The 16538-nt window shown below is 40.5% G+C and overlaps 2 protein-coding genes across 2 annotated transcripts; both read right to left on the minus strand.

Annotated features, from left to right (window-relative positions):
- Positions 1-590: 590 nt before the first annotated feature.
- Positions 591-4437, minus strand: LOC141664272 (hsp70-Hsp90 organizing protein 3-like). Its single transcript, XM_074470192.1, has 7 exons — positions 3406-4437; positions 1858-2146; positions 1662-1747; positions 1335-1558; positions 1174-1240; positions 1025-1084; positions 591-935 (listed from the first exon to the last, which is right to left on the minus strand). The coding sequence occupies exons 1-7, from the start codon at positions 4291-4293 to the stop codon at positions 822-824; spliced, it is 1728 nt and encodes a 575-aa protein (XP_074326293.1). The 5' UTR covers positions 4294-4437; the 3' UTR covers positions 591-821.
- A 137-nt stretch (positions 4438-4574) lies between these two features.
- Positions 4575-13744, minus strand: LOC141665384 (uncharacterized). The gene is made up of 4 exons (XM_074471371.1): positions 13626-13744; positions 12408-12790; positions 12162-12326; positions 4575-4580 (listed from the first exon to the last, which is right to left on the minus strand). The coding sequence occupies exons 1-4, from the start codon at positions 13678-13680 to the stop codon at positions 4575-4577; spliced, it is 609 nt and encodes a 202-aa protein (XP_074327472.1). The 5' UTR covers positions 13681-13744.
- Positions 13745-16538: the final 2794 nt, after the last annotated feature.

Below are 16538 nucleotides of genomic sequence, written 5' to 3' on the forward strand. Positions count from 1 at the left end.
TTATGTAATCAATAAATAATTATAAATAATGTTATTGTTAACAAAAATTATATTATGAAAACTTGTTTTTAAAGTATTTAATTATATTTATATAATTTTCAATATTTATATTTTATATCAACTTTTATGTATTATTATGTTAACAATTTATTTATGATTAATTCATTAATATAAAACTTTTAATTTTTATACGAGTTGGTTTTGTCTTTAATTCAAAACAAATGTATTAATATTAATAATATTTAATTGTATTACTATTAATAATATTCATATATTTTCATAAAAAAATATCATATCTTATATAAAAAAAATATTAGGTTAGAACGATGCTATTTTCTATTTTCTAAGCTGTTTTCTTAGATTAGAAAACAAAACTGTTTTCCAATATTTTCCAAGTCCTACTTATAAATCAGAAAACCGTGTTTTCCATCCACTCATTTTCTTATATTATTTCTATTCTCCTCTCTTAACAACCTATCTCTACTCTTCTGCCCCAGACAATCTTTGGAGCACATCGTCAGTTTGTACGGACATGCTCTTTGTAGAGATATTTAACTTAGCAAAAAGAAAACATTTTGCTTAAAAAAGAATTTCAGTACAGCAATGCCCAATAAACAGACATGCTCATCTAATAATTAACCAACAGAATGAAACAGAAAATAATGTAGTTCAAAATCTCGTTGCAAATACAGACGCATCAATTGAAAACATTCAAAACCATAATACATTAGGCAAAACTCAAGATATCGTGATGCTCCATTGTCAAATCCTACGTATGAATTTCACCACAATCAAGAAGCTGACTATTTTGCTCAAATATCTCATTTCATCTGAACAATTCCTGAGCTTATCAACTTCTGGATCTTGCTCATCACTGCAGGGTTCTTCATATGGTCCTGCGAAGCCTTAGGATTCTCCTGTAAATCAACCAATACCTGTGCCACAAATACCACACTAAAAGTGAATCCCAAGTCTAATGTGTAGCAGGTTTTATCAAACCTAACATTATTTGCTAATAAAATACCTGTCTCATGACAGGATCGGAGAGAATATTCTGGATCTCGGGGTCCTGCATTGCCTTGGCCTGCAAAAAAAATGAAACGAAGTTATAATAAAATATCAAGTTTTCTGCATCATAACAAAAAACACAAAACTTGGGAACTCTGTTTTAACCTGTCGCTCCTTCAATTCCTCAGGGCTGAGATCTCCACGACCAGTTCTATTAATCTGATCTACACATCTGCAAGGGATAAAAAATGATCTGTTAATTAGCACCTGGGGGTTTTACTAACAGCATCAGCTCAACTAAAACCAAACTTTGTAATGTAACATACCTCCTAACACCATCTAGCAATTCTTGGTTGCGAGCATCGTGTTTCAGTCCCTCTTGATATGTTTCCAAAGCTTTGTCATAATCTTTCATGAGAAATTGTGCGGCACCTTTTCTGGTATAGCCCTTAGCAAATGTCGGATCAAGCTCAATACATTTTTCTGCATCTTTCAATCCCTCGGGCAACGCACCAAGTTTCGTGTAGCAAGCAGCCCTGTTGCTGTACACCTGGAATAAAACAAACGGAAGTGCATCTTAACACTATAGCAAACAGATGCACTCTATATCGAACAATAATATGAAATAAAAAGCCATAACCAAGGGTAGTTACCTTGTGATCCTTGGGATTCCTTCTCAAAGCTTCTGTGTATTGCTTAATTGCTTCTGGATACTTTTGTTGTTTGAACAGCTCATTGCCTGAATAGACATAAGTTAATAAAGCAGTACAAGGAATCCTTGATTACAATTTATGAGAGGCTGTCAAACAGATCCTTGGCAGAAAAGTAAAAAGTAAAATATAACAGTACCTTTCTCTCGCTCCTCATCTGCTAATTCTGGATCAAAGTACTCTTGTTGTTCCAGGTCTTTCTTTGCTTTCTCGGCATCATTTAGTTTCTTCAATGTGTCTGGGTTACGATGCTCAGTCAACGCTTTCTGGAATGCCTCAATAGCAGGTTCAAAGTCCTTTGAGGTTTTGGCCATCTTCACCAACGCAGTACCCTTTCTTGTCAGAGCCCTGGCAACCATTTTATAATCCGACCTAAGTTCTCTTCCTCTTTCAACAGCCTTGTCACAATCTTGAATGCATTCCTCGTACTGGAATCAATGAGTTCGAATTAGTAGAAAATTATCAGAATCTAACTAACTCCGATTGACGTGTGCAACCACAATAAGTGTAATAGACGGGGAATTGATTCGTGGGGCATGTTGCACTTATTTTAAAAATGTAAAAACTTTAAGTTATTAGTACTATTTACAAGTAGAAGCATTAGCAAACCAGTAATAGTCTGAGGGAGAGCCAAATTGCACTTGAAATTTTGAAATATTCTAGTGAGATCTGAAGTACACTTGTCATATTTTAAAGACCTAATTCAACTTATTTTAGACACAAAAGTTATAGAGATCAATCGACTTGAAGCCTCGTAAACACCTTTTTCTATCTTTCCCAAGTAATTAGAGGTTAAAGGCACCATGCTTCTTTGAATATATAATATATATAATAACCTACAATCAGTAATTTATAAATGCGACTAAAATTTGAAGTTTGAGGGTACGTGATCTTTAAGCCTAAACCCTGGTTACTTACTAGGTCTGACACTGGGTAGATGTATTTTCGTTTCAAAGTGAAGTTTAAACCATACAGATTGTTAAATTTACGTACTTAATGACTTACAACTATATCACATGTTGCAAGGGTAAATTGGCTTTCCTCAAAACGAATATATATCCACATCCAACCTTTTTAACTCAAATTGTAACTGAATTTCATTTCAGCTTGTAACCTAGGTTCTTTTTAGCTGTAACCGCAAAATTCCGCTGATGATGAATAACTGGAACTTACAGATTAAAGCAGAACCAACTGTACATACTAAAGATAGCTATTTATTAACAAGATGGCACTGTAACGTCCCAACAAAAGGATTGTATTTAATTAGTGGGAGGACAAACACAAACTAAACCTCTTCTCAATGTATCCATGATGGTAGACATAATGATATATAAAGCTTTTTTAGACAGACTCTCAACATTGATGGTAAAATAACATATTGCCAAATGAGCACAATCACGGAGCAAAAACAAGCACGAACAGCATTCATCAAAAAGATTTAAACTCTACCCATGCAAATTGGTAACAAGACTCTACAACATCAGTGCTTTTCCTAATATCAGATAATATCTATGTAAACAATGCAAGATAGAATAGTTAAGTAAAATTCCTATATTTTAAGGGGTTTTACAGTGCTCATATTATCAACAACTTATTACCAACTATGCACAATCACAATCACACACCAACAAAACACCAAAAAGATAAAAAAAAAAAAAAAATTAACCTAAAACCTTCAAAAACATACCTTGCCCATCTCCAAATACACAGCAGCCCTATTCGTAACAAACGAGATATCCGAATCATCCAACTCAATAGCCTTACTATAATGCTGAATCGCCGTGTCAAATTCCTTCTTCTTATAAGCTGCATTCCCTGCCTCCTTCTCCTTCTGCGCTTCCGCCTTCCTCTCCCTAACCTCCCTCTCCTCCTCTGAAACCTCCTCCTTCTCAGGCTCCTTCTTCGTCTCCTTAACCTTAACAGGCTCCTCTTTCTTCTCCTCAGCCGGCCTCTTCCGCTCCGCAACATCGCCCACATCCATCTCCTCCGGCGTCGTAGTTTGAATATTAATATTCAACAACACCCCAAGCGATTGCATAACCCTAGGATCCTGCAAGTACATATTCAAATTATTCGGGTTTCGTTGCAAATCCTTCATCATATTCACAAAATCAGGCTGCTGCATAAACCCCCGGGTCTTCGGATCCGACGTCAACTTGGTCCACATCTCCGGCCCAAACGCATCCCCAAACGGCGACCCGGATTGTTTCGGTTCGGGTCGGGTCAAACCAGCCTCCGCATCAATTAACCCGGATTTCAAAGCTTCATTATTGGGGTCAAAGTCAAGACCTTTCTTATACGACTCAACCGCCTCTTTATAATTACGAAGCCCCAGATAAGCCGCGCCCAGCCGAGAGTAACCTTTAGACCAATCCGGTTTAATCTCAACGGTTTTTTTCGCGTCGATTAAAGCATCAGAGTATTGACCTAGAGAAGCGTGCGCGGCGGATCTGTTGGAATAAAGGACGTGATTGGTCGGAGATAAGTTAATTGCATCGGAGAAGTGAGTGATTGCGTCGGCGAATTTTCCGGCGGAGAAGGCTGCGTTGCCTTTAGCTTTCGCTTCGTCTGCCATTAGAACTTAAAAGGAGTGTTCAGAGAATTGATTAGTGTGTAAATTTGAAGTGTGTGTGTGTGTATGATGATTATATAGTGTTGTGACTTCTAGATCCTTCGGAGCGGCGATGGTAGATTTAGTGTGCTTATGGGCCTGATTTATGATTTAGATAATCTCAAATCCGAGCTTGTTTTATGGGCTTCTTTGTTTCACCGGATTCTGGTTACAGGCAATTAATAATGGGCTTGTATAGTGTTGCCTCAAATTTTATAAGAGCAATACTACTAAGGGTGCCATTTCTATATCTTAAAATTAAATGTCAAAACCAATGTTACAAATTTCAGAAATCGGATTTATTCGGTTGAGTTATCGATTTGCGATTTATCAGACGATTTTTCAAAAATCGGATGATTTATTGGCGATTTATCCAAAATCGGTTAAATCGGACAAATAATTTTAACCGATTTTGAGCGATTTATCGACGATTTTTGAAAAATCGGCCGATTTCTATAACAGAGGTCAAAACTCTCAATTTCAAAAGAATTCTATACTTAATGTAAATATACATATATGTATCCTTAATTTTAAAATTTGAAATTAAGAATGGATTTATGCATCTATCCATATCATCAAACTACTGCAAACGAGATAGATTTTGTTGCGCTTTAAATGAAATTTAAGGGAAGATGACAAAATTTAGGTAAATTAAGAAAAAATTGGTTTCAAAATACATCTAGTATCGAAGTTGAAGTTTTATTTTATCACCAAAAGATAGTTTTTAGTGCCAAATTATATAAATAGCTATATTTATTTTGCATCTTGCATTGCACTTGCTCTAATTTAAAGGTTAAGAGTGATAGGGATAAATAAATTATGATTGTATAATTAAATACTGCATTAATTGTACAAACTGTGGGCTGCTAGGCCCAATAATAAGATGTATAATATTCAGACCAGAAAGGTTAAGCCTGATGGACCAGATCAGGCCTGGTGGAATAAAAAAGGCCCAAAAGCCCTGATTATTAATTAATTTCGTAATTAATTAATAAGGAAAAAATCAGCTATTGAGAAGAGTCCCGATAAGGATATAAATCCTTATAGATTAGCCTCAAGGGGACCTAAAAGGATAAGGAATCAGCTTCCTACTTCCTAGGACTCCTAAGTCTATCCTAATTCAGAGACTTGTCCACCAAGTCTCCTACACCAAGTCCAATTCAAGGACTCCCAACATCTATATAAGGGGCCTCACCCCACAAATCAGAACTACGTTTTTTGACTTGATCCTTGGCAATCAGCAAGGTACGTAGGCATCTTGTTAAGGCAGATTGAGTCACGAAATACAAGAGCAGTCAAATCGAGCCTCAAAGCTCACGTTCCTTAATATTAAATACAGCAATTATATATATTAGTTTTTTATCCATAACATTTGGCGCCGTCTGTGGGAAGCAACAACAACCATGGCGAGAACACGGAGAACAATTGGAGCTCTAGAGGAAGGAACACCATCAGAGACAACCCAGGTGATTTTATCAACCGTGGAGGTTCCTCCCCATTCAACTTATGCATCTACTCAGGGGGAAGCCCAGACAGGGGCAACTCAACCTCAGCCACAAGGGACAACTCCCCCGACTATTCAAGATACGAATCCTCAAGTTCAACAAATACATATACCTGTGAATTCTCGACCCGTCGGGTATGAATATTCAACTATTGTTACTACTAACCCCCCTTATGGGATGCCCCTTCACCCTGAGGTTGGAGGAAGCGGATATGCTGGGCGAAGCGAAGCACGAGGGCGGTCGCCCCCCTATATACGAGGTTTGGATCCTATCCCTGAGGATCGGGAATTTTCTGGTCCATACACTGAGAGAGACTCCGAATCTTCGGATGATGAAGTGGCCCCGAGAAGGAGGCGTCCTGGAAAAGAGCCAATGGCCGATGGAAGGCAACGCCCCCAAAGCACCCCAGGGGCGAATCCCCAAGAAGTGCAGGAAAAGATCAGGGCTCATGAGGCTGAAATCCAAAGGCTGAGGCGTGATTTGGAGGCTCACCAAGCCACCAGATCCCACATACCTCCTAGGGGGAGAAATCCTCCTCCTATCATAGACCTGGATGGTCCGGTAAGAAGAAGGGCTGCTGTCCCAAGAACTGATCCAAGCAATCTCCTTCCCCTTGGAGATCCTGACGATCCAACTCCACCCTTCACAGAAGAGATAATGAATGCCCATATCTCAAGGAAATTCAAGATGCCCACTATCAAAGCCTATGATGGCACGGGAGACCCCGCTAATCATGTTAGGACATTCTCTAATGCACTGCTGCTGCAACCCGTGAATGATGCTATAAAATGTCGGGCCTTCCCTCAAACCCTGTCGGGTATGGCTCAAAGATGGTACAGTCGCCTACCCCCAAATTCTATTGGATCATTCAGAGAATTAAGTCAGGCTTTTATTAAGCAATTCATCAGTGGAAGAGTCCATGAGAAAAGTTCAGCATCTCTTATGAGTCTTGTGCAGGGAGCTAAGGAATCCTTAAGAGATTACCTGAATCGTTTTACAAAGGAGGCTTTAAAAGTCCCAGACCTTGATGATAAGGTAGCCATGATAGCACTGCAACAAGGAACTAGGGATGAGTTTTTCAAGATGTCTTTGGCCAAACGACCCCCTGAGAGCATGTTGCAGCTCCAAGAGAGGGCAGGGAAGTATATCAAGGTTGAAGAAAGTATGAGGAAGACCGTAGTAAGTAATGAGCCCACTGGAGGCAAGAAACGAAAAACTGATTTGGAGTATATCGCTAAGGACAAATATCCTAGAACTGAACAAAACCCTGATTCAACCCCCAAGAAGGGAGGACCTGGGCAAAAGTTCACTGAATACGCTAAGCTGAATGCTCCCAGAAGTCAGATTTTGATGGAGATTGAGAAAGACAGAGATATTCGCTGGCCTAAGCCCTTGAAGGCTGATCCCGCCAAGCTAGATAAGGGCAAGTATTGCAGGTTTCACAAAGATGTTGGCCATGACACCGATGAGTGTAGGCAGTTGAAAGATGAAATTGAGTTTTTGATTCGAAAAGGAAGATTGAACAAGTATACTGGAGATGGAGGAGACAGAAATAATAATGGAAGGAAGAACTTTGAACATCGTAGGAGGGACCAAGATGATCAGGGGCGGAATCCCCAACCTAGAGGACCAGTTATAAACACCATTTATGGAGGGCCGAGACCTCGAGGGCCTGTGATAAACACGATCTTTGGAGGTCCAACTGCTGCTGGATTGTCCAAAAATTCCAGAAAGGCATATACTAGAGAGGTTATGCATATTGTTGGAGAAGCCCCGAAGAGGGCCAGGACAGAAGTAACATTGGCTTTTGATGATTCCGACCTAGAGGGTGTGAAGTTTCCCCATGACGACCCGCTGGTCATAACGCCGAAAATAGGAAATAGCCCGGTTAAGAGGGTCCTTGTGGATAATGGTGCTTCTGTGGATATCTTGCTCCACGACACCTTTCTAAGGATGGGGTATAACGACTCCCAGTTGACACCAACCGACATGCCGATATATGGATTTGCTGGAGTAGAATGTCCTGTGGAAGGGATAATTAAATTGCCAACCACCATAGGTACGGAGCCAAGGCAAGCAACGCAGATGCTGGATTTCGTGGTGGTAAAGGCTAGTTCAACTTATAATGCTATCATGGGGAGAACAGGGATACATGCCTTCAAGGCAGTCCCCTCTTCCTACCATTCAGTCATGAAGTTTCCCACCCGAAACGGGATTGGAGAAGAGAGAGGAGATCAAAAAATGGCTAGAAGCTGTTATGTGGCCTCTTTGAGGGCAGATGGAGTCGGGGGGCAGGTTCTTCCTATTGAAGATATGGATGTTCGAGAAAATGATGAGAATAGAGGAAGGCCAGCAGAAGAATTGGTTTCGGTTCCTTTAGATCCCAAGAATCCTGAGAGGATGACTTTCATTGGAGCCACATTAGAGGAGCCCCTTAGAGGGAAGTTAGTGAAATTTTTGCAAGAAAATAGTGATGTGTTTGCATGGTCAGCAGCTGATATGCCAGGCATAGACCCGGAGTTAATTACTCACAAGCTAAACGTGGATCCAAGCCGGAAGACAGTGAAACAAAAGAAAAGAAATTTTGCCCCGGAAAGACAAGAGGCTATAAGGCAGGAAGTGGAAAAGCTCTTAGAGGCTGGTTTCATTGAGAAGATTCAATTTCCGGAGTGGTTAGCAAACCCTGTAATGGTGAAGAAGACTAATGGAAAGTGGAGGATGTGTATAGACTTCATCGATCTGAATGATGCATGCCCCAAAGACTGTTTTCCGCTGCCTAGAATTGATACCTTGATTGATGCCACCGCTGGACATGAGATGCTGAGTTTCATGGATGGGTTTAGCGGATACAACCAGATCAAAATGCATAAGAATGACATTCCAAAGGTATCATTTATCACTGACTTTGGTGTTTATTGTTATCTTGTTATGGCGTTTGGTCTCAAGAATGCAGGAGCCACCTATCAAAGGTTGGTGAATAGAATTTTTAAGGATCTTATTGGTAAGACTATGGAAGTCTATGTTGATGACATGTTAGTCAAGAGTCTAGTAAAGACTGATCATATAGCCCATTTAAGGGAAGCTTTTGAGGTCCTGAGGTACCACAAGATGATGTTGAATCCTACGAAGTGTGCTTTCGGAGTAGGATCTGGAAAATTCTTGGGACTGATGGTCTCAAAGAGGGGAATTGAGGCTAACCCGGATAAGATAAAGGCAATCCTGGACATGGAACCACCAAAAACTGTTAAGGATGTTCAGAAGCTTACATGAAGGGTTGCTGCGTTAGGACGATTCATCTCCAAGTCAGGAGACAAGTGTTTGTCATTTTTCAAGTCACTAAAGAACATCAAAGACTTCGTATGGAGTGAGGAAAATCAGAAGGCATTTGAAGAGTTAAAGAAGTATATGGGCCAGGCCCCGTTGTTGGCCAAGCCAGTTCTGAGTGAAGTTTTATTCTTGTACTTGGCTGTTTCAGAAAGCGCCTTGAGCGCGGTGTTGGTTAAGGAGGAACTGAAAGTCCAGAAACCCGTATACTATGTCAGCAAAATCTTGCATGGTGCAGAGTTGAATTATTCAACTATTGAGAAATTCGCTTTAGCCTTGGTAATGGCTTCAAGAAAGCTGCGTCCTTATTTTCAAGCTCACCAGATTGAAGTGCTAACAAATCAGCCACTGAGAAATATCATTCACAGTCCCAAGGCAATTGGGAGTCTGATTAAGTGGGCAATAGAGTTGGGAGAGTTCGATCTCAAGTATAAGCCACGTACGGCCATAAAAGCCCAGGCACTAGCTGACTTCGTGGTGGAATGTACCATACCCAACCAAGAAGTCGGGGGGCAGGAAGATACCATACCTCAAGACAAGAGACTCGACAATGGGGACAGGGAGAAGAATGACAAGGAGAAAGAATATTGGGTTCTCTATTTTGATGGAGCATCAAAAACAAATTCCAGTGGAGCAGGGTTGGTTTTGCAAAGCCCTGATGGGTTCTTAATTGAGTATGCTATGAAGTTAGATTTTCCAACCACAAACAATGAGGCAGAGTATGAAGCCCTGATAGCTGGCCTTGGTCTAGCTGGGACACTTAGAGTCAAAAACTTAAAGGTCCGTGGAGACTCGAAGCTGATCATATCCCAGGTAAAGGGAGAATTTGAGGCAAGGGATGATACGATGGCTAAGTATGTCCGCCTAGTAAGGGCTGTGATGACCCAATTTAATGAATGCCATGTTGAACACATTCCAAGGGAAGAAAATGTTAAGGCATATGCGCTATCAAAGTTCGCTTCGTCTGAGATTGAAGAAAGTTCAGGAAGTGTGTACTTCCGTGTTTTGAAGACACGGAGCATAGATGTTAAGCTTGTGGCTCCCATAGGCTTGGGGACGTCATGGATTGATCCCATCAAGGCTCACATTCAGACCGGTTGGTTGCCAAGTGATACAACTGAGGTACGGAAGTTAACTATTCGAGCACTAAGGTACTCCTTGATAGATGGAATTCTGTATAAGAGATCTTTCGTGGTTCCTTACTTGAGGTGTCTCAGGCCCGACGAGGCACGCTTGGCTCTTGAGGAAGTATATGAAGGTATTTGTGGGCAGCACTTGGGGGGCAGGGCCTTGGCTCATAAGATAACCCGTTTAGGCTTCTATTGGCCAGAAATAATGGCTGATGCCAAAGAATATGTGAAAAAGTGTGATCGCTGTCAAAAGCATGCACCAGTTGTTAGACAACCCCCCGAGATGCTGACCTCTATCAACTCGCCTATTCCCTTTGCCATGTGGGGGATGGATATTCTAGGGCCTTTTCCTATGGCCACGACACAAAGGAAATTTCTGATTGTAGCCATTGATTATTTCACCAAGTGGATCGAAGCCAAACCCTTGGCCAAAATCACTACTAAGCAGGTTACACAATTCCTGTGGGAAAACATTATGTGTCGATATGGAATTCCACGTATCCTCGTCACTGACAATGGAGCACAATTCAACAATGAGGAATTCAAGAAGTATTGTGAAGAAAATGAAATTGAATTACGATTCACCTCTGTGGCTCACCCGCAAGCCAATGGGCAAGCAGAGGTAGCAAATCGGATAATCCTGGATGGACTAAAGAAGAGGATCGAGAAGTCAAGAAATAATTGGGTGGATGAGATACTTCCCATATTATGGGCCTATAGGACTACCTGTAGAGTCACGACAGGAGCAACTCCTTTCATGTTGGCATATGGGGCAGAAGCAGTAGTTCCCGTGGAGATATCACATTCCTCTCCAAGGATTCAGGCTTTCAACGCAGAAGAAAATGAGGAAGGGCAGAGGTTAGCCCTGGATCTGATCGATGAAGTGCGAGATAAGGCACATGCAAAGATAGTAGAATATCAGAAAAAGGCTTCATTTTACTACAACCTAAGGGTTAAAGAAAGGTTTTTTAAACAAGGCGATCTAGTCTTGAGGAAGATAGAAGCATCTGGTGTAGGACAAAAAGGGAAGCTTGCCCCGAATTGGGAAGGGCCGTACAAAGTCAAGAGTGTTCAAGGTAGAGGAACCTACAAGCTAGAGACTATAGATGGATTTGAAGTCCCGAGAACTTGGCATGCACAAAACCTGAAGGTTTACTATGTGTAGGGCAGCCGGATACGATTCTCACTCATCAGGATGGCGAGTAGGTTGAAAAGCACCTTGAAGCTTTGCTTGCTTAGGATTTATATGTTTTAGTTTTATTACGAAGTTTATTATTACTTGTGTAAGGGACGAATCCCAGACAATTTTACAAAATTCATGAGTTCTTCAAAGTATGTTTGTGGCCTAACAAATAAAAGTCAAATGCATGGATGCAAGCATAGAAGGTGATAAATGAAATAGATCTGATAGATATTACAAAAATTCGATAAATAAAGTCTCGAAAATAGGATAAAAAACAGAAAGCCACGCAGGGCTGAAAAAGCTCTAAGGAGCTGAAGTACCCTCGGCATCCATATTATCATCCTCTCCACTCTCGCTGGATGTCTCTGTCGTCTCGGAGGAGGAGGATGAGCTGTCATCCTCAGCAGGTCTGGAAGAAGACTCGGGAGGAGGAAGGAGTGGATCCTGAGGAACATGGTCCGAGACAACTACTCGGGTACGAAACCTCTGTAGCAAAGCCTCGTCATCAGGGCAGATGTAGTCTGCCGGGTTAATATCAGGACAAGCCTCGTTCACGGTCCCAAGGGCCGTGTCCCAACCAGTCCTAAAAAACCCGGGAAAGACTGAATCATCCCTAATCCTCATGGATTGGGCAAACTCCTCCGAGTCCAGATAGTTGTCTATAGCTTTATCCTTCTCCGCCCGAAGTACCACCAGCTCGGCGTTAGACTCTCCGAGTTCTTCCTCCTTGCGCTTAAGCTTCTTCTCCAGGGTAGTATACTTCTTCTGTTGCCTCCTGAGGGCATTATCGGCCTTATCAGAAGCCCGCTTCCACGATTCGGCTTGCCTCACAGCGCCTTGAAAGTAGGCGTTAGACTGGAACAAAGCAATTAACAAAGTATAAGGCAAGAAAATGCTACAAGAATGAAAAATAAGTTTAAAAAAGAGAAGGCATACCGAAGCCAGAGACTGAGCTCCCATGAGCTTAATCCTCTCAAGATCAGGGGTGGCCACCACATCAGTAAAATCCTTGGGAGTCACGCTATGGTAGGACCAATCCCAAGCATGTTTCGTGGAACCAACTACGGTGTCCCCTCGGCGGAATCCCCAGAGAGGCTGAAAGGCGCCTGTGGCAGCAGCAGTAGGGGCAGCAGCAGTGATAGGAGCACCATGGCCTCCAGCTCCTTCAGTTGAAACCTCCCCTATAGGCTCTTTGTGCTTCTTCAAAAAGATAGGCTCCGTGGCCTTTCCCCGGGTGTCTAGGCCTGCGAGCCGAGCTTTCTTCATCCTAGCTGTTTCCTCAACCAAAGGAACATTGTCCTCGTTAATCTCCTTAGCAGCTGAAACAAAGCAAAGGACAAAATAAGTGATGTTAATAATGCATGAAATGAAGTAAAATTGAGAAGGGAAGAAAAATACCCTGTTGAGAAATAGAGGATAGTCCCACATGAATCAGGGAAAACTCCTCTAAGAGAGTCCAGCTGGTGGTGGTGCCATCATCCTGAGTAAGCCCATTATAAATAATAGTTTCTTCAGGAGTTAAGTGAATGGATTTGAGGCTACCATCACTGACCTTCCCGAAGGAAGATCGAAAAAGTGTGCCCCAGTCACCATTCTCCCAACGTAACCCAACGAAACTATTCCTCCAATTTTGATTATTATCAGGAATAGAGGCGCTGTTAAAGATATGTTTGCTTTTGGGCCTTTGCTTGACATAGACCCAGCCACAGATATTGGAAGAACTATTGTAACACTGAAAGACTTTCCTAAAAACAGCTACAGAAAGAGGAAAGCCCTCCCTAAGACAGCAGACCATAAAACATAGAATGTTCCTCCAGGCGTTTGGAGGAAGCTGACACGGGTTGATTTGTAAATCAGCCAAAAAATGAGGAATAAAGGGGTGAAAAGGAAACCTAAGCCCAGCATTAAGGGCATCTGTGTAAATGAAGAGAGTATCGGGTCTCCAGTGGCAAGTACGATCACCACCAGAGACTGGAACTAATCTAAGAGGAGGAAGGACGTTATAACGAGCATTTAGTTTATTGAAATCTATGTTGTGCCAAGTATTACAATGATTAAAAGAGTCGAGATGTGCAGTGGAGGGATATTCATCCCCCCTAGTGTTAATCATATCAATTAAAGACATATATGAAGAGCGAATCTCGATATCCTTACCTCGTTTTGAAGCAGAGGCTATCTTGGCCGCCCTCTCAGAACTCTTGTCAGCCATTAGTAAAGCTGGGAAAAGCCTGGAAACTTTGAAAGGAAGGAGGCTGAAAACTAGGGGAGGAAGGTTGAGAGAGAGTAGGAAGTTGGAAGAAATGTGTGAAATGAGGAGTGAAGAGTGTGAGTAGGAACACTCCCCCCACCCACCTTTATATAGCCAAAGAAGAGGTGATTTGGGCCTTAAAAAGCCCATTTGGGCCCAACAAAGAGAAGGTTCTGGAATTATCCTGGAAATTCCTGGAAAAACCAAGTGAAAAATTTTAATTTTTAAAAAGATTCTGGAAGAATCCAGAAAAACCTTAGAAGAACCTGGAATTTGGGCTCAGAAATAAGGCCCAATTCTAGAAAAACCTTGAAAAAATCAAGCCCAGTTAAGGGCCCAAAGTGTTTAAAAAGCCCAGGTAAAAAGGCCTTTATATTAGGCCCAGTTAAAAACAAAAGTTAGCCCAATAAGGGAGGGGCCCAATCAACTAAAAACCCATTGAAGGGTTGGTCCCAGAAAATTCAGCCCAAATTAAGGGCCCAGGTCAAATGGGTCAAGGTCAAAACAAATATATTCTGAACTCTTGACCCCATTCGAGGAGGACTTGCACCAAGATCCTAGCCGAATGCATTGAGGTCGAATTTCCTTCGACCAAGGCTGAAAAAAGGGGCTAATTCGGTCAAGAAAAAGAATTCTGACCAAAATTCTTGGTCGAAAATACCGGAATAGTTTTTAACCCTGCTTCTTGACCCAGCTCAACCAGAAATCAAAAGAATTCCTGATCGAAATGCTTAAGGTCGAATAGAATTCGATCAAGGCTCAAAACCAGACTTAATTCGATCAGGATTTAGACCCATTCGACCAAGAAATATGAAGGAATCCTGGCCGAACCAATCCTGCTCGAAATAGCTTCGACCAAGGCAAGAAAGATGGTTAATTCGGTCAGAAACACAGGAATCCTGACCGAAAGGGACAAAAATTCCTAGTCGATAAAAAAAAAAAAAAAAAAAAAAAAGGAAAAAAGGGGGTGAAAATCCTGGCCGAAATTCGACCAGGAATTGAGGTCGAAAGCATTTTGCTCGAAACCTTGTCGACCAGGGCAATCTGAAGGCTAATTCGACCAGGATCCTGGTCAAATGGATTCCTGGTCGAAAATTGTATAAAAAAAAAAAAAAAAGAAAAGAAAAGAAAAGGAAGAAAAAATCCTGGAAAATTATAAAAAAATAAGGAAATTCCTTAAAATAATTTCTGAAAAATGTTAATATTTTCAGAAATTAGGAATAAATCCAGAAAATAAAGGATAAATCCCAGAAATTAGGGAAAAAATCCAGAAATTAAGGATAAATCCCAGAAAACTAGGGAAAAATCCCGGAAATTAGGGAAAAATCCAGAAATTAGGGAAAAATCCCAGAAAATTAGGATAAATCCCAGAAATTAAGGGAAAAATCCAGAAATTAGGGAAAATCCCAGAAAATTAGGGAAAAATTCCTGGAAATTAAGATAATTTCTGAATAAAAGGAAGATTCATTGTAAATGTGTAGGTCGCTCCACACTTTACGCAAAAACGAAACCCTGTAAGGGAACGAATAGACTTAACTTCTGCGAAACCTAATCAATGTTTCCCAAAAGTTGGGGGGCAAATGATAGGGATAAATAAATTATGATTGTATAATTAAATACTGCATTAATTGTACAAACTGTGGGCTGCTAGGCCCAATAATAAGATGTATAATATTCAGACCAGAAAGGTTAAGCCTGATGGACCGGATCAGGCCTGGTGGAATAAAAAAGGCCCAAAAGCCCTGATTATTAATTAATTTCGTAATTAATTAATAAGGGAAAAATCAGCTATTGAGAAGAGTCCCGATAAGGATATAAATCCTTATAGATTAGCCTCAAGGGGACCTAAAAGGATAAGGAATCAGCTTCCTACTTCCTAGGACTCCTAAGTCTATCCTAATTCAGAGGCTTGTCCACCAAGTCTCCTACACCAAGTCCAATTCAAGGACTCTCAACATCTATATAAGGGGCCTCACCCCACAAATCAGAACTACGTTTTTTGACTTGATCCTTGGCAATCAGCAAGGTACGTAGGCATCTTGTTAAGGCAGATTGAGTCACGAAACACAAGAGCAGTCAAATCGAGCCTCAAAGCTCACGTTCCTTAATATTAAATACAGCAATTATATATATTAGTTTTTTATCCATAACAAAGAGCATCTCCAACAGACTCTTACCTCACTCTTTAAAAAATATTATAAAAATTAGGTTCTAGCAAGATAAGGTAGGTTCATCTACAACAATAATCTTTAAACTTACTCTTTATATATTATTTTATATTTAAAAGTACATTGAAGTGACACAAGGATAAAACAAGGGAGAGAAAGAAAGTGTAAAAATTATTTTAGTATAAAATGTTACTTAAGAGCTAGATAGAGACTCTTAGAGCAAGTCCAACAGCTTTCTTAAATGGGCTCTTAAGTTCAAATATAAGGAACTTGGCTTAAATTGACACTCCAACCGTGTTTGTACTTCACTAATACACCACTTTCATGTTGGAATAATATAAATATTATTTTAAAAATAAGTTTGCTTCAAAAGAATATGATGTGTGAGACTTTTGGTTATAAATTTTTTTCGTTTTGAGACTCTTAATTAGTTGCAAGACCTTTCATTTTGAGACTCTTCATTCTAAGGCTTTTTACCTCCCTTAATCAATAATGTGACTTATGACTTTCTACTATCCTTAAGTTACTAGTTTTCACCCCTATAAAAAGGAGCTCTCTCCCTTTATTTTAGAACACACAAACAAGTTTTTATCTCCCGTACTTTCATATAAATATAAACATGCTTTTGGGAAATGATCAGAAGTGATTTCA

The sequence above is a fragment of the Apium graveolens genome, chromosome 6 (genome assembly GCF_009905375.1).
Source record: "Apium graveolens cultivar Ventura chromosome 6, ASM990537v1, whole genome shotgun sequence".
Classification (NCBI taxonomy): Eukaryota; Viridiplantae; Streptophyta; class Magnoliopsida; order Apiales; family Apiaceae; genus Apium; species Apium graveolens.

Excerpts from the sequence above, each read along its gene's own strand:
- LOC141665384 (XM_074471371.1), bottom strand. The coding sequence starts at position 13,680 with ATGGCTGACAAGAGTTCTGAGAGGGCGGCCAAGATAGCCTCTGCTTCA. Across the intron at positions 12,791-13,625 it reads AGCCTCTGCTTCAAAACGAG|CTGCTAAGGAGATTAACGAG; the intron begins GTAAGGATATCG and ends GCTTTGTTTCAG. Across the intron at positions 12,327-12,407 it reads GAGCTCAGTCTCTGGCTTCG|TCTAACGCCTACTTTCAAGG; the intron begins GTATGCCTTCTC and ends GCTTTGTTCCAG.
- LOC141664272 (XM_074470192.1), bottom strand. The coding sequence starts at position 4,293 with ATGGCAGACGAAGCGAAAGCTAAAGGCAACGCAGCCTTCTCCGCCGGA. Across the intron at positions 1,559-1,661 it reads GGAATCCCAAGGATCACAAG|GTGTACAGCAACAGGGCTGC; the intron begins GTAACTACCCTT and ends GTTTTATTCCAG. Across the intron at positions 1,241-1,334 it reads TTGCTAGATGGTGTTAGGAG|ATGTGTAGATCAGATTAATA; the intron begins GTATGTTACATT and ends TATCCCTTGCAG.